The 24,671-nt window shown below is 45.5% G+C and overlaps 1 protein-coding gene across 5 annotated transcripts; it reads right to left on the minus strand.

Moving 5' to 3' along the window:
• Positions 1-2,315: 2,315 nt before the first annotated feature.
• Positions 2,316-24,068, minus strand: hmgcll1 (3-hydroxymethyl-3-methylglutaryl-CoA lyase like 1). Of its 5 annotated transcripts, none has more exons than XM_018749381.2 (9): positions 23,812-24,068; positions 22,944-23,021; positions 21,629-21,736; positions 19,839-19,934; positions 19,508-19,656; positions 18,756-18,819; positions 18,340-18,528; positions 7,942-8,067; positions 2,316-3,279 (listed from the first exon to the last, which is right to left on the minus strand). In XM_018749381.2, the coding sequence occupies exons 1-9, from the start codon at positions 23,905-23,907 to the stop codon at positions 3,178-3,180; spliced, it is 1,008 nt and encodes a 335-aa protein (XP_018604897.1). In that variant the 5' UTR covers positions 23,908-24,068; the 3' UTR covers positions 2,316-3,177. The 5 variants fall into 5 exon arrangements, with proteins under 5 accessions (XP_018604897.1, XP_018604896.2, XP_018604898.1 ...); XM_018749380.2 differs by having other exon boundaries at positions 23,779-24,068; XM_018749382.2 differs by lacking the exon at positions 22,944-23,021.
• Positions 24,069-24,671: the final 603 nt, after the last annotated feature.

Raw genomic sequence — 24,671 nt, forward strand, 5'->3', positions numbered from 1 at the left:
CTATATATGAAAACGAACTGAAGTGAGTAAACTGCACTGGAATAAGTTTAAGATTTAGTTTTCAATACTTTTTTCCGTTAATTTTTTATCTTTCCTTTCACAATAATGAAAAAGTGTACATAGTCAAAAGGTGATAATTCATGGGAAATTTTTTTTAGAAAAACCATGTACTCTGGACAATATTTGATATGGGAAATAGATCAGTACAGATTATTTGAATAATATGTTGACTCAGCTAAATAGAAATGATGTGGGTTCTTTTTTATTACTGTCAGTTCTGTCACTGCTTGATGTTGGTCTTTCTTTGTGTTGCAAGTAATGTGTCGCCGACACAAGTATTTATTTTTAGCACCACAATATAATGAGCTATATCTTTCAAGCGAACAGCGAACTCCAGTCGTTACCTGTATAAAGAGCTCATGGTATGATCATTTGTTCTCATCTTTCCTTCTTACTCTGGTGTAGTTTTGACTCTCTTTGTCGAAGGAATTCTCATTATTTCTTAAAAAATTAATGTATATGATCAAATCTAACAGTCTGTGAGTTCAGTGGAGGCACGTAACTCAGTACTGTGACTGGTGGACATCAGATTTTATGCTCCTGTATTCATTCTGTATAAATGTGATATGTTGGTAAAATACCTATAATCCTTTATTCGTTTGTATGCACAATTTAAATAAATGTATGTTGCTGTGAAAACAGTCAGATTACCCTGACTTTACATTTTATTTACTGCTTCTACCTTTGTTCGATCCATATCTTAGCTGTGAAATAACAAATTCAAAAAATTTTAAAATTGCCCGAAAAGAAACAAAAAGTGTTGATTAAAAATAAAATAGAAAAAATAAATAAAGACATACAATATATTAAATATTTATATTAATAAATAAATGATATTAAATAAAATTAAATATTTTTCTGGTCCCCCAGCACCATAGAAGTTTTTACACCACTGGGTTATAAAAGCCTTTGTGTTCCATCTCTCTTCCAAAGTTCAGTGTAAGTCATCGTGGACTAGAAACAATTTGTTACCATATATAAATCGTTATTATCATAAATCAGCAATAGCATTTTTGGTTTAAACTAATTCCTTTACACCTCGTACCCTTCCGTTAATTCTGTTTTACATTTCTTCTAATGGCTGGGAGTAGCTGTAAATGTCCTTTTAAAGTTCACCTGGTCATGTCTTGGATGATGTGGTTACATGTTATTGCAGTTAAGAAAGTAATAACCTTGAGTGATGCTGGGAAATGGAAACTCAAGAGTGACAAATGAAGGCTTTTTGGGCAGCCGTTCGCCTACCTTTGACCTGCCTTGGTTCCTCGAAGCGAACGTGCGACGCTCCATCATGTACCCTGTTGAACTCCGGTACCTCGGTCCAGATGTCCCAAAATATAACCCAGGTGCCTCCCGAGTAATTTTTCACAGTTGAGGAGAAAATGTAAAATAATTCTTTATTTACAAATTCACAGGATGTCATCATTCTTAAAATATTACAATTTCCATTATTTTGACCGGGCCAAAAATCGAAACCTTTTTAGGACTGAATTTGTCACCCACATTCCGAGGCCTAACGTACTCATTATCTCAACTGTTGCAACGCAATGAATGGAAGGAAAAATGAGACTTTGAAATGAAACGGTAAAAAGTGAGGATTACGAATAAGACGGAACAGATCAAAGAGTGGAGCTCATTGGTTTAAACAAATATTACATACATTTGACTCAATAGTGAGCGTGGCGGGACAGTTTTTTCATATTCCATTTTATCACCTGTCTCTTTGTGTAAATATGCTTTACTTTAGTTTATAATAGCTTTTTTCTCTTTGAGCTTTACAGTCAGTATTTGGCCTGCTAATAATTGTGTACCACAGTAGACCGCAATATGTTTACATGTCTTTTACCTTTGCAGAGTGGAGGCAGAGCATAATGCGTTATATAAAACCCTCAACGCAAACAAGTGATGGCCAAGGTAATTATATTTACCTATGAAACAGGTTAGCTGATTTTTTCTCGCTTCCCTTTCATTTCCATTGCAAAAGGAGAGTGACGGTTTGTATCAGATGCATTATCTTTCAATCTTTAATTCTTTCCGATTTGAAGATTCTATAATTTGCCCTCAATATGCAAATCCTGCATTGCAAACATAGAATAGGTAACAACATTCGTGCAACCCCATAAAAACTGTAAATATAAAATAGAAATGTATTTTCCAGCAATTTCTTTGTTTATTATGTATAGGAAAGGGAATAAGCAATTGCATATAAGACAGTATATTACTATTAAAATGTATATAACTTGACGTATATTGGCACTTTCTGGATGATTGAGAGGCTGGCGTACCAGTCCTGGTGATAAAGTCTGATTCATAATTGGCCTTTTGAGAACAGAATGTAATATTATAGAGGATAGTCATGTTTTCTAAGGCATCAGTGATAGTAGAGTTGGTTAAAGTAATACATTTCCTAATACTCTCATACGCACTTGGATTTCCTTTGGCCACCATGGATCATGTTTTTCATAGCCAGGATGTGAAGAGCTGGTAGGTGCCTGGGAAAACCTTCAGCAATGGTGCGAGGAAGTTACTCTTAATGACGTTGCGAGGGAAGGCAACAGTAACGGAACGCGCGCTGCGGACGGAGCGTGACGGAGCGTCCCCGTGTGCGTGTGACGGAGAGGAGGCGAAAGCCGCGCGCCATGTGGACAGTGGGCTCAGTGTGCCTGCGGAGAGCTCAGGAAATCAGGAAATGAAAATACATTTTGGTGGGAGATAATGATCTGCCCTTGCTGGTCTGAAAGCCTGGGTCACCCCCCCACCACCCGACCAGTGAGCGCCCCCTCCCGAAGGTCCCCCGTTTAATTGCAAACACATTGTGCAGGAAATGAATAACCAGTAGCCCCCTCAACCCCCGGCACCCCAAGAAATACCCTTCGCCATTGAGGAATCGTGCCACCTCGATCCGGCGGGACATCTTTGGTTGGAACAAAAGCCAGAGCTGCCTACTCTACATATGCTACACTGCACACTGGTACCATTCACATTTATGCTTTTACATGTTATGCAGCATAGAGGTCACAATAAGGACATTGCATCGTAAAGGGCAAAAAGCAGCATCAGGGGACAGGGCAGCACGTTCTGGACACGTAGCATCTCCTGCAGGGATGACTTGGAGAACACCTACAACCTGCACTTGGCCTGGGCCACTTTGGAGTTGGTCTTCCGGTTCAGCGCTTTGCAGATGAAGTCTCCAGCTTCCATCACTTTGGAAAGATCCACTCCCTGATCAAAATAAATAAACAGGAAAATGCATATAATGAATCATGCAAAGTGGTATTGGGCTGTCATAATTTTTTTCCTTATTTGCATCCACTGGCTATTTTCCCTTTAATTATTAATTCCAATGTCATCCCAGTGCCACACATACACACTATCTGAACCACTTGTCCCATATAGGGTCGTGGGGAACTGGAGCCTAACCCAGCAACACAGGGCGTAAGGCTGGAGGGGGAAGGGACACACCCAGGACGAGACGCCAGTCCATCACAAGGCACCCCAAGGGGGATTCGAACCCCAGGCCCACCGGAGCGCATGACCCAGTCCAACCCACTGTGCCACCATGCCCCCCATCTCAGTGTCTTCTATCACTAAGTTGTGTGTCTGCTGCTGTTCCTTTGGAAGCAGTAAAGGTCTATCTATCTATCTATCTATCTATCTATCTATCTATCTATCTATCTATCTTTAAATTGTAAAAGTGGTGCTGAATTACATAAGTTACTACCATTTATACAAAGTGCAGTGTGGAGAGAGAACAGCTGAATTAAAGTAAGCAAGCAGAGTAGAATCAGTGTTCATGGTGTAACAGCTGGCCAGTAATTTAGAAGCAGAGGGGAAAAAACAAATTAGGAAATAATGACGAGAAACAAACTGTGCTTTGTAGGGAACAGGATAAATTACTTCCGAATGTCCATCCATCCATCCATCTTCCTCCGCTTTTATCCGGGGCCGGGTCGCGGGGGCAGCAGTCCGAGCAGAGTACTCCAGACCTCCCTCTCCCCGCACACCTCCTCCAGTTCCTCTGGGGGAACCCCAAGGCGTTCCCAGGCCAGCCGGGAGACATAGTCTCTCCAACGTGTCCTGGGTCTGCCCCGAGGCCTCCTCCCAGTGGGACAAGCCCGGAGCACCTCCCCAGGGAGGCGTCCAGGAGGCATCCGGAACAGATGCCCGAGCCACCTCAACTGGCTCCTCTCGATGCGGAGGAGCAGCGGCTCTACTCCGAGCTCCTCCCGGGTGACTGAGCTCCTCACCCTATCCCTAAGGGTGCGCCCAGCCACTCTGCGGAGGAAACTCATTTCTGCCGCTTGTATCCGCGATCTCATTCTTTCGGTCATGATCCAGAGTTCATGACCATAGGTGAGGGTAGGAACGTAGATCGACCGGTAAATTGAGAGCTTCGCCTTACGACTCAGCTCCCTCTTCACCACAACAGACCGGTACAATGACCGCATTACTGCAGACGCCGCACCGATCCGTCTGTCGACCTGCCGCTCCATTTTTCCCTCACTCGTGAACAAGACCCCAAGATACTTAAACTCCTCCACTTGAGGGAGCAACTCCCCCCTAACCCGGAGGGAGCAATCCACCTTTTTCCGACTGAGAACCATGGCCTCGGATTTGGAGGTGCTGATTCTCATCCCCACCGCTTCGCACTCGGCTGCAAACCTCCCCAGTGCACGCTGCAAGTCTTGACTTGATGAAGCCAACAGGACCACATCGTCCGCAAAAAGCAAAGACGAGATCTCGCGGCCACCAAAACAGACACCCTCCGTTCCCTGACTGCGCCTAGAAATTCTGTCCATAAAAATAATGAACAGAATCGGTGACAAAGGGCAGCCCTGGCGGAGTCCAACATGCACCAGGAACAGGTCTGACTTACTGCCGGCAATGCGAACCAAGCTCCTGCTCCGGTCATACAGGGAACGAACAGCCCGTAGCAACGAGCCCCGAACCCCATAATCCCGAAGCACCCCCCACAGGATGCCACGAGGGACACGGTCGAATGCCTTCTCCAGGTCCACAAAACACATATGGACTGGTTGGGCAAACTCCCACGAACCCTCCAACACCCTAGTGAGGGTATAGAGCTGGTCCAGTGTTCCACGGCCAGGGCGAAAACCGCATTGCTCCTCCTGAATCCGAGGTTCGACTATCGGTCGGATTCTCCTTTCCAGTACCCTGGCATAGACTTTCCCAGGGAGGCTAAGGAGTGTGATCCCCCTGTAGTTGGAACACAATCTCCGGTCCCCCTTCTTAAAAAGAGGGACCACCACCCCGGTCTGCCAGTCCAGAGGCACCGTTCCCGAACTCCACGCGATGCTGCAGAGGCGTGTCAGCCAAGACAGCCCCACAACATCCAGAGACTTGAGAAACTCGGGGCGGATCTCATCCACCCCCGGAGCCTTGCCACCGAGGAGTTTTTTGACTACCTCAGCAACTTCAGCCAGGGTAATGGACGAGTCCCCCTCCGAGTCCCCAGCCTCAGCTTCCTCTACGGAAGGCGTGTCGGAGGGATTGAGGAGATCCTCAAAGTACTCCTTCCACCGCCCGAGAACATCCTCAGCTGAGGTCAGCAGCGCACCACTTCCACTGTAAACAGTGTTCGTGGAACACCGCTTCCCCCCTCTGAGTCGCCGGACGGTTTGCCAGAATCTCTTTGAGGCCGACCGAAAGTCTTCCTCCATGGCCTCACCGAACTCCTCCCAAGCCCGAGTTTTTGCCGCGGCGACTGCCAGAGCCGCGCTCCGTTTGGCCCGTCGGTACCTGTCAGCTGCTTCAGGAGTCCCATGAGCCAGCCAGGCCCGATAGAACTCCTTCTTCAGCTTGACGGCATCCCTTACTTCCGGTGTCCACCACCGTGTTCGGGGATTGCCGCCGCGACAGGCACCGGAGACCTTATGGCCGCAGCTCCGCACCGCCGCACCGACAATGGAGGAGCGGAACATAGTCCATTCAGACTCAATGTCCCCCACCTCCCTCGGGACCTGGTTGAAGCTCTGTCGGAGGTGGGAGTTGAAGACCTCTCTGACAGGGGCCTCCGCCAAACGTTCCCAACAGACCCTCACTATGCGTTTGGGCCTGCCAGGTCTGTCCAGCTTTTTCCCCCGCCATCGAATCCAACTCACCACCAGGTGGTGATCAGTTGACAGCTCAGCCCCTCTCTTCACCCGAGTGTCCAAGACATATGGCCGAAGGTCAGAAGAAACGACTACAAAGTCGATCATCGACCTCCGACCTAGGGTGTCCTGGTGCCAAGTGCACTGGTGGACACCCTTATGCATGAACATGGTGTTCGTTATGGATAAACCGCGACTAGCACAGAAATCCAATAACAACTCACCGCTCGGGTTCAGATCAGGGAGGCCGTTCCTCCCAATCACGCCCCTCCAGGTATCACTGTCGCTGCCCACGTGGGCGTTAAAGTCCCCCAGTAGAACGACAGAGTCCCCAGTGGGAGCGCTTTCCAGCACGCCCCCCAGGGACTCTAAAAAGGCCGGGTACTCTACACTGCCGCTAGGCGCATAAGCACAAACGACAGTGAGAGACCGTTCCCTGACCCGAAGGCGTAGGGAGATGACCCTCTCATTCACCGGGGTAGACTCCAACACATGGCGGCTGAACTGGGGGGCTATTAATAAGCCCACACCAGCCCGCCGCCTCTCACCTTGGGCAACGCCAGAATAGTGGAGAGTCCACCCTCGATCGAGTAGAGTGGTTCCAGAACCCAAGCTGTGAGTGGAAGTGAGCCCGACTATATCTAGACGGTATCTCTCAACTTCCCGCACCAGCTCAGGCTCCTTCCCCGCCAGTGAGGTGACATTCCAAGTCCCAAAAACCAGAGTTGGCGCCCGAGGTTTGGGTCGGCCGGGCACTCGGCCCCGACCACCGCCCAAATCACAACGCACCGGCCCCTTATGGTTTCTCCGGCAGGTGGTGAGCCCACCGAAGAGCGGCTCCACGTTGTGGCTTCGGGCTGAGCCCGGCCAGGCCCCGTGGGCATAGACCTGGCCACCAGGCGCTCGCATGCGAGCCCCCCCCCCAGGCCTGGCTCCAGGGTGGGGCCCCGGTGACCCCATACCGGGCGGGGTAAACGGACGCCTTGATTTTTTTGTCATAAGGGGTTTTTGAACCGCGCTTTGTCTCGTCTGTCATCCAGGACCTGTCTGCCATGGGAGACCCTACCAGGGGCATGTAGCCCCAGACAACATAGCTCCTGGACTCATTCAGGCACTCAAACCCCTCCACCACGATAAGGTGGCGGTTCACGGAGGAGTACTTCCGAATGTCTTTTTTTATAAATGACGGTATCTAGTAACTGTGCATATCACCTGCAGTTATGACAAGTTTCTGGATTTTTGCATGAATGAGTCTTGAAATGTACTCAAAGTCATCTAAATAAATTACATAATAAAATAAATGAATATTAAAAGTGAAAATATATTATATTAAAAATACATTAATATGAAAAATTAATAATACATATTTTTTAAGAAACAACACTATCGGGACGCTCTCACAAAGCACCTTTATTACTGATTTATGTGGCAAGGTTGCTTAGATAGAGACTGGCTCATATTTTCGGAACTTGACAGCCAAATCTCTCCGCTCATGCGCGCGTTCAGTATATTTCCAACAGGGGGCGTCACAGCCAAAGAAATGCAACACATTTCGGCACATTAGGCTGTATGTGGTTGTCTTCCCACTGTCATTGAAAGAGCATCTAGTGAAGGCGCGCTGAAATGTGCACAGGTAGTGTATTTTCCCCACATCAGCAATACGAGAAGATTTAAGGAAAAGCAGAAGGGAGGGAAGGAGGGCAACACTTGGTGCTTTAAAAGTCGCCCGGAAACGGTTCTGTTTCCGTCGTGTTCCAAGATCAACACTCACGGTTTCAACGCCCAGGCCGTGAAGCATGTAGAGGACATCCTCCGTGGACACGTTTCCCGACGCCCCCTTGGCGTAAGGACAGCCCCCCAGGCCAGCCACCGAGGAGTCCACCACCGAGACCCCCATCTGGCACGGAGAGACAAGGAGAGATGTTCAAGGGCCTGGAGCCGTGAACCACCGGGTCCCAGCAGGCCCGTGAACGTGTGTCATCTCGGCTCTAGGCGACCCCTCGTGTCTTTTCCCAGCCAACCGGTGCCTTTGATTTATACTGAATATAAAAAAATTTGCTTTATGACCTCAAGCGTTTTTATGCAGCGCAGACTTTGCGGGCAAAACAACGGACGTGACCCTAAAACCCTTCTTTTTATTTTTACATTGTGCTGCTTTACATGGTTTTGTGAGGTTCAAAGAGCTTACAGATGTTCATGGTCCCAACCGCTGCTCTTTCAGTAGGTGTGACCCCAACAGCGTTTACTTTGACAAGTATATGAACTGTTTAATAGTTTCCTTGGCTTTTAGCACGTGTTCTGTATCCTGTTCGCAAAAAAAGTTTGGCTTCTTTACGTACAGTGCCGGGAGTTAAGGTTTTAGGGTGATTGCAAGCAATGGGGACATATGGAAAGCTGTGCACAAAAGACCTTGCTAAAAAAAAAAAAAAAAACAGCAGTAGATGGCAGTGGTTACAGCCATTGCCTTGGAGCTGAACAGTCCAAGGTTCAAATCCCTACTCTTGAAATAAGTACTTTGTAAGTTCACTTTCAACAAAAGGTGTCAGCTGTATCAATAAATCTGAATTCCATCTATTGAAACAAACCATAAATTTCTTTCTCTAGGCAACAAAATCCATACCCAGGAGTATCCAAGAGCACCATCTGTAGTATCAAAAAAAAATTGGTAATCAGCTATATACTAATTATGTCTAATTACATTTACTATGGGGGGCGTGATGGTGCAGTGGGTTGGACCGGGTCCTGCTCTCCGGTGGGTCTGGGGTTCGAGTCCCGCTTGGGGTGTCTTGCGATGGACTGGTGTCCCGTCCTGGATGTGTCCCCTCCCCCTCCGGCCTTACGCCCTGTGTTGCCGGTTAGGCTCCGGCTCCCCGCGACCCCGTATGGGACAAGCGGTTCAGAAAATGTGTGTGTATTTGTACATTTACTATGGGGGGCATGATCGCGGAGTGGGTTTGGCCAGGTCCCACTCTTTGGCGGGTCTGGGGTTCGAGTCCTGCTTGGGGTGCCTTGCGATGGACTGGTGTCCCGTCCTGGGTGTGTCCCCTCCCCCTCCGGCCTTGCACCCTGTGTTGTCGGGTTAGGTTGTGGTTCGCCGAGACCCTGCTTGGGACAAGCGGTTTCAGACTCTGTGTGTGTGTGTGTGTGTGTGTGTGTGTGTGTGTGTGTGTGTGTGTGTGTGTGTGTGTACATATACTATACTGTATGTGTCCAAGGCATCCGGGTCACTGTGACCCTAGTCAGGATGGATATACATATGTATAGCAGTAGGAGGAGCTGGTAGCGTAGTGATTAGAGCTGCTGCTTTCGGGCCTAAAAGTTGCAGGTCTGAATCCCCCTCCAGCTGTTGCACCCTTCAGCAAGGTACTTACCCTAAATTGCTCCAGTAAAAAATGACCCATCTGTATAAATGGGTTGATCATTGTCAATAGCGTAACAAAGTAAGTTGCTTTAACGAAAAGTGTCAGCAAAATGAATAAATATATATCCAGGTAAAACAGTTGTTTTCGTTATAATTAAGGAGACAATTTACAGTATAACAAAAAATCTGTTATTTGTATAAACACCATTGATATTCATTTAATGTCAGATGTCATCACATTAAAAATGCACTTTATTACTGCTCCGGCTTTACGTACGTTATCCAATTCACAGCAACAATAAAATTGCCTAATAGTATAAATGGGTGCACAATTTATAGTATTTGTACTGCAAGTTATAAGTTACAAGTTACCTAAAAAACGGTTATGAATACAAAGCTCATTAATAAACCGGAGTGAAAAAAGGATCGCCAAGGATGGTCATAAATTTTTATTTCATCAAGTCCTCCTGGCATAAATGATATGAAGAAAATTATTGCACGATCGTACCGTATTAAGCGGAAATGGCTTTTTTTTTGCAGTTTAAACCCAAAACCATACATCTTACCACCTTTCACTTTTGGATGATTGCAGTGCTGATTATAATTCATAAAGGTAAATTCCAAAAGTATATGTTACAGTAAACCTGGCATGAGGGAAATTTAAATAGTGGCGCATGAAATAACTCCACTTTAATGACACCAAAACTCCCTTCTGATGGTCCCAAGTACAATGTCTCAGTCTTCTCCCCGTTCTGTATAAACACCACATGGCATATGAAATAATAATCACATTTTCAATGCCTTTCCTGCCTTGTTTGACTTTCCCGAGTTCCGCTCGGAATGTCCGCAATTGGAGTAATTGTATATTTCGTACCTTGTGTGGGAAAACGTGTTTTTGGGGCTCGCCACGAGTGTCTGGCGTCCATATGAGAATTAATGGTGCGTTTTGGGCCTCTCCTCCGCGGTTCTGAGCTGCTGCTGGACCGCTTGACCAAACAGCCATTTTTAACACACACACACACACACATTTTCAGAACCGCTTGTCCCTTACGGGGTCACGGGGAACCGGAGCCTACCCGGCAACACAGGGCGTAAGGCCGGAGGGGGAAGGGGACACACCCAGGACGGGACGCCAGTCCGCCACAAGGCACCCCAAGCGGGACTCGAACCCCAGACCTACCGGAGAGCAAGACTGCGGTCCAACCCACTGCGCCACCGCACCCCCTCCATTTTTAACAATTTATTATTTTTTTAACCACGCATAACTTCCCTTTCGTGCAATTTAAAAGTCTTTCCTTAAAAAATAGTTTAATGTCTCAAACACTTTATAATATATGTTCCAGATACTATGAAGACTACCTTATTGGGTCTAATAATGGCAAGTAATATTGCCTGTACTCTACATGCAGGAAAAGGGGGAATTTTGCCTCGTTGCATAGAATAGAGTGACATTTTTATTAAAGTGCACATGGGCTCCTGGACTCGATTTGACGTTTTGTGATTTGCGGCCGGGTCAGAGTTTCGGTTTAATCCCGGCGCCCGTTTGACAAACTGCCATGTAATATATTTGGGCGAGGACACGAGGTGTCGCCTCGCAGTGATTTGTGCTGGGCGTTGCCTCTGAGGGCGGATGGGAGGCGCCGGGAGCACCCTGTGGCGGAGGCAGTGCAGACGGGTACTTTCTGCGAGCTGAGTCATACGAGTCACACCTTCACAGTGACAGGCAAAGAACAGACCCTCCGCCTTGTCCTCATCAGGACCCTGGCTGCTTTTTCCACTCAAAATGTGTGTGCGTGTGTGTGTGTGTGTGTCTTTGTGTGTGCACACATGGGGTTGTCTCTATGTTTGTGGTGTGGGTGTAAGGATGTGTATCCCTCTGTATGTGACTGTGTGAATGAACTTTAACATGTATTCATGTCTGTGTGTGTGTATTTGTACATATACGTGTGTGTGCTTGTGTGTGTCCCTTTGTGCGTATGTGAAAAAAACGTGTGTTTGGGTGACTGGCAGTGTGCATATATTTATATGTGCGTGTGTGTTTTTTTTTAGCAATGGTCTATTTCAGAAAAGCAAAGCCTATAAATACTGACTAGAACTGAAATAGTAGGACATACTATTCTCATAATATTCTCATGGTTACATTACATTTTACTTCTGTTTCTTTTTTCTAAATTCAGTGCTATTTGAGTTTCGATTTTCATTAAAGGTCAGTTTTTATTGTGGCTCTGAACTGGATAAATAGTGCATGAAAGTAAAAAGTAATAAAAAAAAGGATTTTGAATATAATGACTTCTGACGTTAAATTAAATGCAGTGCCGTTTATACCACAAATACAAAAGTCTGGTTTTTTGCACCAGATTTCCTATTTTGCGCCAACCACTTATTTTGTACCGCTTGCTTGTTATTTACTCCTTTTTTCTGACGCCTTGGCCCAAAGTGACTGAGAATGATGGGTTCATGCACTGAGATGCTCGCATTTATCTATTCATTAATACAGCCTAGTAATTCTTCCTGCATCGGTTCAGGGTAAGAACCTTGACCGAGGGAAGTGCGGCAGGAGGGGCATTCCAACCCGGGTCCATCAATTTCAAGGCAGTGGTTCTAACCACGACGCCACCTGCTGTCCCCTGTCCCTCGGCCGCCAGCTGAAATGCGGCTTAGGTTCCCGGAACCAGGCTCAGTTCTGCTCAGCCACCGAACGGCGTGAGATGAAAGCCCATTTATTTACAGCGCTTTCCACACAGGTGCTGTAACTTAAGCGGCCACTTCCGGGTACGCGGAAACGAGCGTCCGAGAGGTCGGCTCCTCCGAGCCATTAAGTTATTTACAACGGCTCCTGGCATCCTTTGTCTTCATCGTTAGGGCCCGCGAAGCCGAGCGACTATTTGTGCGGAGCGTTTGCAGATTAAGAGATCAGAATGTTTTCCACATGTCCCCTCCGCTGTCAGGAGAATATTAAAGGACTTTTCCAGCTTCCGCGGCCGAGCCAGATGTGGGAGGGTCCCCGAGAGGAGTGAAATTAACGCGCTTATCCTCCCTCTGACCTAGCTGCAGAATAAGGACAGATCGATTGGGGTGCCGTGGACGGGGCCTTCCGTTTCGTGATTTACCACGGTGGGCCGAGAAAAGAAAACGTAACGGGTGAGCGGCCCTCACCCCGGTGGGGCGAACAATGGTCCCCTGCCGTTTCTCAAGGACGTGGTGCTGTTTCGTACGATCGCTGTCAAACTCAGGTGTAATTGCTGTTTGTGTTGGCAAGAGGTGACGGCCCGCTCCAGACCGCTGCTCTCGCTGCCGCTGCTCTAGGACATTGCACCGGTTACACAACGTTGTTGTGTTGCGCAACCACGTTTCACGAGTTCACAATGCTAGCCCCTCCCCCTGTGCTCCAAGCCCCGCCCCCTTCCCGTCCCCATTCACCGTCAGGCCCTGGGTCTCAGGTGAACAATTCAGGGTAAGGAAAAGAGGGCTGGAGAACAGAACGACCTTGGAGAGGCGACGCCGAGTTGTGTTTCACCGCGGGGCACGGGCTTTACGCGGCGAACGAGCGGTCGGAAGACTCGAACTGGCAGCGTTCAATTAGCTTAACACAATCCAGAGACCAGATGTGGAATCTGTTGTTAAAAGAGCGGCATTCACCGAGCTGCGGCTCCTGTAAAAACAATACATTCCAGGGGGAACAAAAAAAACACAACACTTCTAGAGGTCTGCGTTCGGGTTCTTGCGGTCCTCGGCGTCGACGCGAAGCCCCCGGCCCATGAAAGACGAGCGGACCTGGCGCCCCGCGCCCCACACGACCGTGAAGGCCTCGCTTTGTCCTCAACACGGGAATCAGTCATCGACAATAGAGGGGGTACGCTCCGCTGGAATACCTGCGGCAAGTTCTGCTGGATCAGCTTTGAGGTTTCTCTACATAAACGGTGGAATTTAACCAGGGGAGGGTCGGGGTACCGAAGCACAGCGGGAAAGCTGTAGAGTCAACGCGTTACCGACGTGGGGCTGCGCTCCCCCAGCGGCGCACGAACACGGGCTGCTTCCGCAAAGCCGCAGACTGTTCCTGGTGTGCGAGCCGTGAAGTTACGGGGTGGGGGACAAAACCGATAAATGATAAAATCCCTTCTGATGAAGAGCGTATGAATCAGAACACCCTGGGACACCGATGGCCCCCCATGGTCCGGGTACGATTAAAGAGCCAAAGTAAAAGCCCGGCTCCTTAGGCAGGTAGGACTCGGCGGTAAACAAGCGAGGCTCGGTTTTGGCTCGAGAACAGCGGTGCCACCCATTGCCAGAGGTGCACCTAGCAGCGTCGTCGAGCACGGCGTCACCCTACAGCTTATGTTCGCATGTCTGGTATCAGCTTGCACATGTAACCTGAAGGCTGTCTGTTCCGAGTCCCAGTAAAGGCCTGCTGTTTGTACCCCTGAGAAAGGTACTCCACTCCTTATAAGAGCTCCAGTGGAAATATCCAACAGCATAACTAAGGAAAATCTGTAAGTCAGCTGACTAGAACTACTGCTATAATAATAATAATAATAATAATAATAATAATAATAATGAAGCAGCATGGTGGCACAATGGATAGGCTAGGCTGCGGTTTTGAACATGACTCAGTATGTGTTGAGCGTGTCTGTTTCAACCAGGTGCTCAGGTTTCCCCCCACAGTTCAAAAACATGCTTCAAAAGGGCTGATGACTGAAAATCACCCTCTGTGTGTGTGTGTGTTCTAGTGAATGTGTGTGATCACCCTGCGATGGACTGTTGTCCTCTCCAGGGTGCACCCTGCCTCACACCCGGTTTCCCAGATAGGCTCCAGACCACCCTGCATTGGAAAACTGGTTACAGACAACGAATAATATTATAAGCTCCACATATTTTTTGACTTACATTTCTCAGAAAAACTCAAAACCTTGCTTTCTGCTTGTTAGCTGGCAAGACTTCGCAAGACACAAGGGACGACACGTACAAAATTTTAATTTTTCAGAAAGATTTACTCTTGAAACCTGATGCAACGAGCGAGACTCTCACATTTGACTAAGCTTTTCGTTAAAAACAACAGAAACGCGTGCGTCCGGGTGCTTGTACTCCTCCCGCTCTGCCGAAACAAGTGGCGTTAAGTGCTCGTTTTCATCGTTCTCAAACCTCTTAGTCTCCCTGTCACGGGGCTAACGTCCGGCAAATTCGGGTTCCTAAAGTCTCGACTTAAAAGAGGTGCGGCAATCTTCCCTCCGCAGCACAACAAAAGGGACGTAATTGAAAGCATACAGTATGTAAGGCGGAAGAGGCCAGCTAAGATCCCATTTCCTCCATCTCCTTTTCGTGGTTTTACAGTCATGCTTCAGAAATCCGGCGGCATTTCTACTATTTTTAAAGACTTAATTAATCCCGCCTCGCCGTTCTTCGCAAATTGCCCTCAGTTTGCATTAGAGGGACGGCTAAGCGAAGGGTCACTCGGGAACATCGACGCTGCCGTCGCGGCGGAACGGGACGCGGAAAGAAGGAGAAGAAGCAGAAAAAAAAAAACGTTCACAGAAATTCCACACATTCTCAGCGCTCTGTCAAGCAATGGTGATTAATATCACTTAGTGGGAATGTATTATAGCATGTAAACCTGGAGCCGCAGGGGCCCTTCGCTGCACAGCGTGGCTGTCCCAATAAAAACCAGCCGCTCCGAGGAGGATGCGTTGGGCTCAGACAGCACACGCTCACGCCGCGCATCAGTCACACCTTCTTTATTCTCCATGTCTACAAAACTGAACCCACGCTGATTTTTTTTTTCAACATAATCCACTACTATCACTCCTGTCCAGATCTCATCTATATCTAATGGTGAGCAAGCATACACATCATTGCTTTAAGTCTCAGGAGGAGCCCAGATATATTATAACTCATCTGCTCTTGAGCAAGATCATACATAACCTAAGTTTTGCTGTTATATTAGTGTATTTATATTATACTCATATTACTGTAAAGTATGTATATTATTTTAGTATATGCAAATTTTGTATAACAAGGTCAAAATGACGAAATGATAAAATGCTGTTAAATATATATTTTATATATATACATTTATTTATTTATTTAGATATTTTCATATTTATATAAATATAAATAAATGCTGATAGTGTGCAATTGTGGAATATGTAAGTTGCTGTGCATAATAGAGGCTGAACATCTGGCCATGTAATTGCTTAAATAGCCGTCACTTCTGTGTTGGATATTTCTACATTAAATGCATAAAAACCCAGCAGTACCTTTTGAAGCAATATTCCCAAGTAGCAAACGTGCACTTTTTTTTAAAAAAAAAAAAAAAAAAAAACCGCGCTTCTCCTTCGTAAAAGTGAGCGTTTCAGGAGGTCTACATTTTTGGCAGAGCCCAAGAAAAAGTGTTGACTCAAACATCAACCACAAGGAGTTTAAATACTTTTCAGTTTTGCTTTTCTTTTTTTTTTTTTTTTTTTTTTTTTTTTATTCTGAATTTTGTTGTGTTTACTTCACTTACATAATAAGCTGGCGCTCAGCTTAGTGCAAAGTTGGAGGTGTTTTTCGCCTCCCGGTACGAGAGCGGTCTGGCTCACTGTCATCGGCTCAGCGGTCAATAATGGTCGGTGTGAAAAAAGTTTGATGGATTATATGCAGCCAGGTCTGTGGAGTGGAACCGCAGACCTTTCCCCCCATTGTGTGCCTGGCCAAAAGGTGGGAAAGTTATACTGTTTAAAAAAAGGTACCAAATAAAGTCCCAAAGGAAGGGATCATGGAGCATGGAATGTCTTTATCACGGACAAAGGCAGAGGTGACCGTGAGCTGACGGGGTTGGCAGAATTCATTTCTCTCACAGTCGGTGGCGTGAACTGCTGGCACCTAGTAATGAAAAGCGCCGATAAAAATCTTTCATTTCCACTGCGTTTGTCAGCACGGGGGTGAACAAATGGCTGGCTAAATTTCTCTCGCTCTTATTATTTTCTGCAGTCACGGAGCAGCTGTGATGAATCAATTTTATGCTGATTCACACCAGAGAAATTCGATGTTTTCTTGCTGCTCTTCCTATCGAATGCAACCCCGCCCCGCCCCACAAGAAGAACCGGGGGCTCTGGTAAACATGACTTATTTTTACATTTTCCAGCTAAAAGCTCATCGCAAACTCGAAAGCGGAACTTAAAAGGCCGACGCGGGGCGAGCAAATTTAACTGGCATTAAAAAAGATACAGTTCCATAGAGATGGAGCGCGTTGAGATTTTCACAAGGGTGGTATTGTAAATTCCCGTTTTTAACACGCTTTTAAGTGTCTATTTCTATTTCAGAAAACTTCCTACCGTTTTTTTTTTTTTTTTTTTTTTTTGGGCCGGCCAATGAAAATGTTATTTTTCATTTGATAAATGCTACGATGTGAAGGCCTGCGGTCGAAATTAAATACGATCCGGTTCCGACGGCACGTCCGAATGCGGGCCTCTAATTGGCCCTTAGCGAGCGTTTGAAATGGGACACCGCGGTGGGACTCAGAGTTCACAGCGAAGGTAGGCGGCTTGACGGTAAGATTATTCCTGTCCCCCGCGGTCATAACCTCGCCCTGAACCAGGTGACTCTCGCATTCTGCTAGACAACAGCGTCCACAAATTGCCCGGGGCCTTTGTGGTCTGGATCCGTCGGTGAAAGAGAACGAGAGAGAGAGCTCTCCAAATGATCAGGGTTCCCCTTTCCAACCGACTGCCAGGTGTTTGGCGCAAAGCGCCGGCCGATGAAAGCGCTTCTGGTGCGCCGTTGTCACTGTGTTCAGTGGCTCGGTGACAGACGAGTTGGCCGCGCCACCCCACCCACCCGTCGCTCACAAAGAAGGGCACCCTAACCTCCACAAGCCCTGGGAGTGGGGGCATCGGGAGGTGATCCGCCGTCATGTGAAACAGGCGCCGAATAGGTGAATCTTTTCGGCCCTACCTCCACCTCCACCCCCCAGCCACTTCTGCTGACCTGGCCGAGCCCCCGGAACACCCTGAAACGCTGCTGGGGAGCTCAGACTGTGAAAGAATAGCTGAAAGGCCCCGGGGAAGCAACATAGCTGCTCCTCCTCTGCTTTCCTAAGGATGGGGGTCAACCTTACCCACCGCATATTGGAACTAGCGCCACGCTCTTGTTTGAGTTTGCGGTCTGAACACACAGCACACTTCCTCCAATCCATGAAAGTTTGATCTCTCTGCCATGGGACATATTTGCTGAACAGAGAGTCTGCTTTATGCTCCTAATGATTTTGAAGTTCCTATTGTCAGCGGGCGGTGTAATCATTTTTTATCATATGCTCCCTCAAGGAGATCTCCTGCCATAATTGCCATATTACGTTTCCTATTAAATGAATCATAAAATGAGCGGTGTGTTCTTTCCATCTCTTTTTGTTGCGTGGCGTAACTGATACTCTAGGTTTCCCACATTATTACATTAGAGAAATGTTTTGGCAGTTTCAGGCCTCCCCACATCCATATATCAGGTGAATAATTAAGAATGCTGTCTATACAGAATGATAAAGATGGTGCTGTTTATCATGTCAAATATTTAGTATTTTTCTTTTTCGTCAAGTTTATTTGTGTAACCCTTTCTGAAACATCCATCCATCCATCCATCCATTTTCTACAGCCGCTTGTCCTGAGCAGGGTCACAGTGAGCAGGAGCCTATCTTGGAAGCATTGGGTGCAGGATTGAGTGGGAATACATTCTAGACGCCACCTTTGTGAAACAGTTCTTGGTTATTTTGGGTCTTAACAGTCATACCTGCGTAAGAGGATTCCTCAGAGCAAGTCAATGGGCGGTCAAGCTATTGCTAACCTGTAGGGCAACGAGGATGTTGGCAAGCGCCTGGCCGTAGGTATCATGGCAGTGAACAGCCAGGGTGCTCATGGGAACCTCCTTCTTCACGCTGTCCAGTAGTCTGGCCATAGAGCCCGGGGTGCCCACTCCAATGGTGTCCCCCAGGGAGATCTCATAGCAGCCCATCCCATACAGTGTTTTCACCACCTGAGGTGTGAAGAGTAATCAATCACAGTGGCCCAGATGCCCAGATTCACTCTCAAATGACTGGGTTTCCAAACACACAAGTCAATAAATGTAGACACAACTATGGCATCCTCAAATAATAGTAGATTTTCCATTTCAGAGATACTTTCAACCAGATATCCTTCAATAACAAGGCGGAAAACACATCGTCCTGTTTCTCATTTGCAATGGTAGCTAAAGTAGCTCACCTTTGTCACTTTAGATGGTTCTATGTCTCCTTCGTATGGGCATCCTAACACGCAGGAAACATACCTAAAATGCACAGAAAATGATGTCCATAATTTTTTTTCTCGCAACTGTGATTTTATATCAGTGCAAAATATGTGCCAAGTGATTTTATTACATGCAATTTTGTAGAATTTGTACAAATAAACTTCATGTCGTTGATGAAATATGAGATTTACGACCTTAAAATATTTTAAAATTATGGCTAATTTGATCGATAGTAAATAATATTACTTCAACCTGGTGGTCTGAAGAAGCTTCTTTTGTCAAAGATCAGATAATAGCGGAAAGAAAGAGCTTTTTGCAAACAGAGTAAACAACTTTGTGTAAAACAGTTCCAAGGAAACGTTGCCTTCACATGGCCATAGATACATGGACCAGCTGTGGGAACACTTGAAAATGTACAGTAAAGTATACATTTTCTCTTTCAATAAGATACCCTTATTCTTCTCTGTTCTGTAGTACAAACAGTCGAATTTGGGAATTTTCCATAGTCTGTAGTGCACAGGCAGTATTGTTTACAGACCACTTCACTTTTGTTAGGTCCTCGTTCCATCTACCACAGATGTTATTCACAATTTGCTTAAATCTCATTAAAACATTTGGAGAAGAAGAACTCTGCCCTTTTACTCTATAACTAAGTGTATTTTTGAGAAGTTCGATGACCAGACCTTCTTTGCGATTAAATTAATGGTTGCACCGTGACCGTACTAACCCCCGCACTGGTATTTGTAGCTCCTTAGCTGCTCGGACTACTTCCTCGAACCTTTGCATGCTCTCCTCGATGGAGCAGTTGATATTCTTTCGGCTGAAGGTTTCGGAGGCCGAACCAAAAACAGCCACCTCGGTGGCACCTGCTGCAATCTAGGGGGTAGAAATAAAACTAGTTGACTGGTAAAGATGACAGGAGTTCCTTTCTCCTGTCTATGACTTTGGCGTTTCAAAGGCATGAGAGCACACCGGCAGATGGCTGGACAGTTTCTCTCATAGTTTCGCTTGTACGATATGATGCTGATAGAAAAATGCACAAACTGAACGTCACTCACGGCAGTCCGAAAGCCTCGCAAATTAGGTGTCAAAACTGGATATTTAACTTGCGGTGCTCTGTGAATTCCTTGAAGAACATCTGTGTGATCAGCCATCTAGAAATGACAAAAATTAAGTCAAACCAACTGCGCCACTACACCCACCTAACAAAGAATCAGTGGAATCAAACTTCAGGTTTTATTAGTTTCTATGACAGATTTTCTATCTATCTATCTATCTATCTATCTATCTATCTATCTATCTATCTATCTATCTATCTATCTATCTATCATCTTAGTCTGTTTATGCATTTGTTTTATTTCTGAGAAGAAATAACCAATCAAATGTTATTGTAAACTAGCTGGAAACTAACACTGTCCTTCACATAGCAGTATTAATTTTTAACCCACGAACTTCCCCTGTTTGCTCAACTGGGGATAAAATTTCCATTATTTCTTATGGAAGAAAAACTAATTGGCTTTGGGGAAAAAATACAATTTCTAAATGATATTTTAATGTTATACTCTTTCTTATCTTCTTTCTTTGCCTTTGCAGCCTTGCGCAATGCCTTTTGCACTTTTTTTCAACCTTTTTAAGAGACATTTGAATAATGGACGTTTTCTATGTAAATAAATAAATTTCAAGATCACTGCTTGTGTCTTCACTCTGCAAAGCTTCCCGACACAGTACTGTTAGAGGCGTTTTGTAGCATTACTATAGGAGATGATTTTCAAGAATGACCTTCATTTTATTGTGAGACTAAGGTTGTATTTGCATAACAGTTGTTTCTAGTGTAACCTAAAGGTTAATACAAACCAACACTGAGGGAAAAACCCTTTTGGGTTTCAGACACCAGCAGTGTATCTCTGTCTGGAAACCTATGGTTCAAACAACAATGTTTTCGTACAGAATTAAATACCTGTTGTGGAAGTAAAATGACTTTATAACAGGCTAGAATGCCATTGTTCTTAATACAAAGCCTGTTTTATGAAAAAGGTGTATATTTTCATAAGTCATTGTATTGTATTTTTGTCTAGGAAGCAAGTGTACACGTTGGTGGCACAGTGAGTAGTGTTGCTGTCTCACAGTGCTTGGGTGGTGTAAGAGGACGTGGGTTTGAATCCTGCTCAGTTGTGTGGAGTTTGCATGTTCTTCCCATGTCCTGTGGGTGCTCTGGTTTCTTCCCACAGTCCCAAGACATGCTGTCCAGGTTCACCCATAGTGTGTGAGCGACAGAGAAAGTGTGTTCCACTGATGTATAGATGAGTGACCCAATGTAAGTAGTGTATCTAGTAGTGTAAGTCACCTTGGTGAATAAGGTGTGTGGGCTGATAACACTACATAGAGTTCATTGGAAGTTGCTTTGGAGAAAAGTGTCTACTAAATAAATGTGAATTTTGAGCAGAAAATAAGACAGCATGCAATCCCAGCTCTTCTGCATCAGTTCCAAGAAGAGCTGGGACAAATGCTTTCCTTTCACTTTCCAGCTCTGTTCATTCCATTCACGTATTGCCACGTGTACTCAAACTTTTGACTGGCACCGTAACTTTAACCGTAAAGGTAAATATACACATGTAGAATTGCAGCTGGAATAATATCAGTCAAAACACATCTAATTAGCAGGTTCCCAGGTTTGACTAAAGCCAGGCCTTTGTAAGGCAGTACAGTGTACCAAAACATCTGCGTGTCTCTAACCACATCTGGAGCTTCTGTTTCAGCTGCAGGGCTTCGCCGGTAGTTTTACAGAGAACAATGATTGAGCAATAAATCACTCAGCACGATTTCTGGGTGCACAAAAGAGAAATATTACCTGTGGCACCCACTTTGAAGAGACAAAGCTGGTGGCCTCGATCGCAGGCAGGCCCGTTTTCGAGAGCAAGTCTATAAACTGGATCTTGACATCCGTCGGAACAATTTCCTGTGAAAACGGTGGAATTTAACGAACAGTTTCTAGATCTTATTTGAACTCATGAAGTTTTTTTTTTGGGATGCGAATTCTCTTATTTTGCAAGCAGTGGAAACATTTTCTTATATATATATATATATATATATATATATTCTTTTTAATCAAATTATGCTCTTAGTTCTGCATTTGACAAACTTTGTGCCAGCGAAACAATCTTCATCACAAATGTGGGAATGATAAAGCTGTGATGTAACCATTCTTAACATGTAACATGTGAGCATCTGGTGTAACCATGTTGTGCTTCTTATATATTTCAAGGTTAGTTTGTATTCATTTCATCAATACAGTACTTGAAGGAAAAATGGGAAACACATGTTTTAAGGTAATAGTTGAGAGAATCCAAGTATTTTATTCCCTTTCCACAAACCATCTCTTTTTACTATTAAAAAAGTCCATCTGTTCACGCAAAAGAAAGAAGTTACTTTCTGATTCATTGGAAGAAAATGAAAAGAAAACAAAGCTTTTCGTCTTATTTATTCATACCTGTCATCACCTTTCCGAGCTGCCTTTTTCGGTTTTGTGTCTTTGGAAAATAGCGGTAAGACTTGGAGTTCATATGGTTACTATAGTGTGCGGTAACCATAAACATCCAGATGTAAAAAATTCAACGTTGAAAAGCAAGAAAGTCCAATTAAAGATAATTATTATGTTTCCCAATTTCACAATACAGCGGCCTGTTAAAATTAAATATTGATGTGTGCGATTGAAAAAATCTGAGCGCAAATACCGAGGGCAGTGTTCGCAGTGATGTTGTGTTGCCTTATCATACCTCGAGTGCTACCCTTTATTTTTTAAACTTGGTAACAGATTAACCTAATCCTCGTATCTTCTCTTCTCCTCCTTATCATTGCAGGCCATCGCTTTCAACCCAGACATGCCAACTTGGAACATGTTTTTTGCAAATACTCTACATCATATTTGACCTTTGGCCAGTTTAATCTTTTTTCCGCTTTATTTATTTATTTATTTTAAATTACTGTCATCCTTCACAGCTTTCATTTATGGAATTCTTTTGGGAATTATTCCTAATATATATACATGACAGTGTACTGAAAGTAGCATATTAAAAAAAAGGATCTTTCACAAAGCTTAATTTATTCATACAATACGCTGAAATGATCTAGTAGGCGTTATAAAAAGAACATTTATAGAAATATACCTTTTCATTCTGCAGTCCATCTCTTGGCCCCACTTCAACGATTTTAACAAACTTGGGAAGATCAGTTATTGCATTCCTCTGAAATATTTTTGAGAAAATAAAAGGAAAGTTGTAACACAAACACACTCGTCCGTGACCTTTATACTACTTTCATCCTGAGACGAGAAAAGCCTATGAGAATAATAAAGGTATTAAAAGTATAAAATTGTATAGACATGCAAGTACATGTCAAATGAGCTTTTTTTTTACACAGGTTGCTCATGATTTTAAACATTCAACACTTTCGCTTACCATCATTATTGATTCTCCGTATGTATGGAAATACGTAATTCTTGGTCATTTATGCAAGCGTGCGCATTGAATGGTGCAGGCAATGTGTAACATTCGAAAGCTGTCAACAGTGTGTTTGAGCCGCGGTAAAACCAGATCTCTTGTGATGATATGTGGTCATGGGAGATGATTTGAAATTCAGAAGGTGATTGGCTGTGACACCTCTAAGAAGGATCAGAAAGGAGACTTTTCTGAAAAATAAATTCACCTTGTGCAACACAAAACCCAGTCCAGACTAAGAGTGACTCGAAAGGCACCAGCATCACGAATGACAGAAGGTCACAGCTAAGGGCTATACTATCAATAATTCAGATACTTGATGCTTGACGACTATAATTTCACGTGACCGCATAGGCCGATCTAAGTCTGTTCACTTAACCGATGCCTGGCTTGTGCTCTCTACAGCATCCGCGCTTCACCCTCTTGTTCTTTAATGGCTCCTCCTCTTTCCCTCTCATCCTAGCTCTCTTCTGTCTGATCCTCAAGCTTCCTCTCAGTGGAAGGCAGAGTCTGCTGGGAAAATGAAGGCCCCTCTTACCTTCTCCCTCTGTAGCCAGGCAGCCAGCCATGGGTAATCCCGGGTTAGTTGCTCGTAGCTCAGGCAATGTTTCAGCGCAGCAGGGACGTTACCCATCCGTCTGGCTCACAATTACCGCTTCTACGGCTGCCCCCGATCCCCAGACGCCTGCAACACGCATTCAGAGTCAGCGCTTCCGTACAAACACACACACACACTCACACATGCACGTATTCGCACGCTGTATCGCGTCTGCTCACGGTGACATCCCAGCATCTGCTGGGGCATCTCCCGTGAAACAAAGACCGCTGCAGAACGGCTGCTCGCATCCAAGGGTGACTCAGCTGTTGCCATGGCAACCTCATCTTTTGCCGAGGAAGCAATGGCGGGGGTGAAGGAATGGAGGGAGTGAGACATGGAGAAGGAGCAAGAGAAACAGGGAGCGAGGTAAAGCAGTATCCTGGAGACTGATCTATGAACGTCAACACCAAACCTACACCGGAGGAACCTTCACAAAAAAGCAAGGCTTGAAACTGGCAGGCAACTTGACACGGGTGGCCGTGTGCACCCGGCTCCAGTCGAAATCCCAAGCTCGGGTGGGTGAGCTGCCCGTACTGATCTCTTGCAGCACAAACCCCCGCCACTAGTGTGGTCAACTGCATGCAAGCAACAAAATCCTGCTGTAAGGCTTCTAATCTGACCCTGAAAGGCACATACCTCCCCAACCAGATGTTAACAATAGAGCCCATAATGAAGTCCTAGTGCTACACTCTTAAGGAAAACAATGACTCGGATTGCAGGAAAAATCCCCCCTGTGTGTGTCCATTCAGGGAACTGGCCGGCGCAATCACCCTGCAAATATGTACGCCTGAATGGCATTT

This window comes from Scleropages formosus, chromosome 4 (assembly GCF_900964775.1).
Source record: "Scleropages formosus chromosome 4, fSclFor1.1, whole genome shotgun sequence".
In the NCBI taxonomy this organism is placed as follows: Eukaryota; Metazoa; Chordata; class Actinopteri; order Osteoglossiformes; family Osteoglossidae; genus Scleropages; species Scleropages formosus.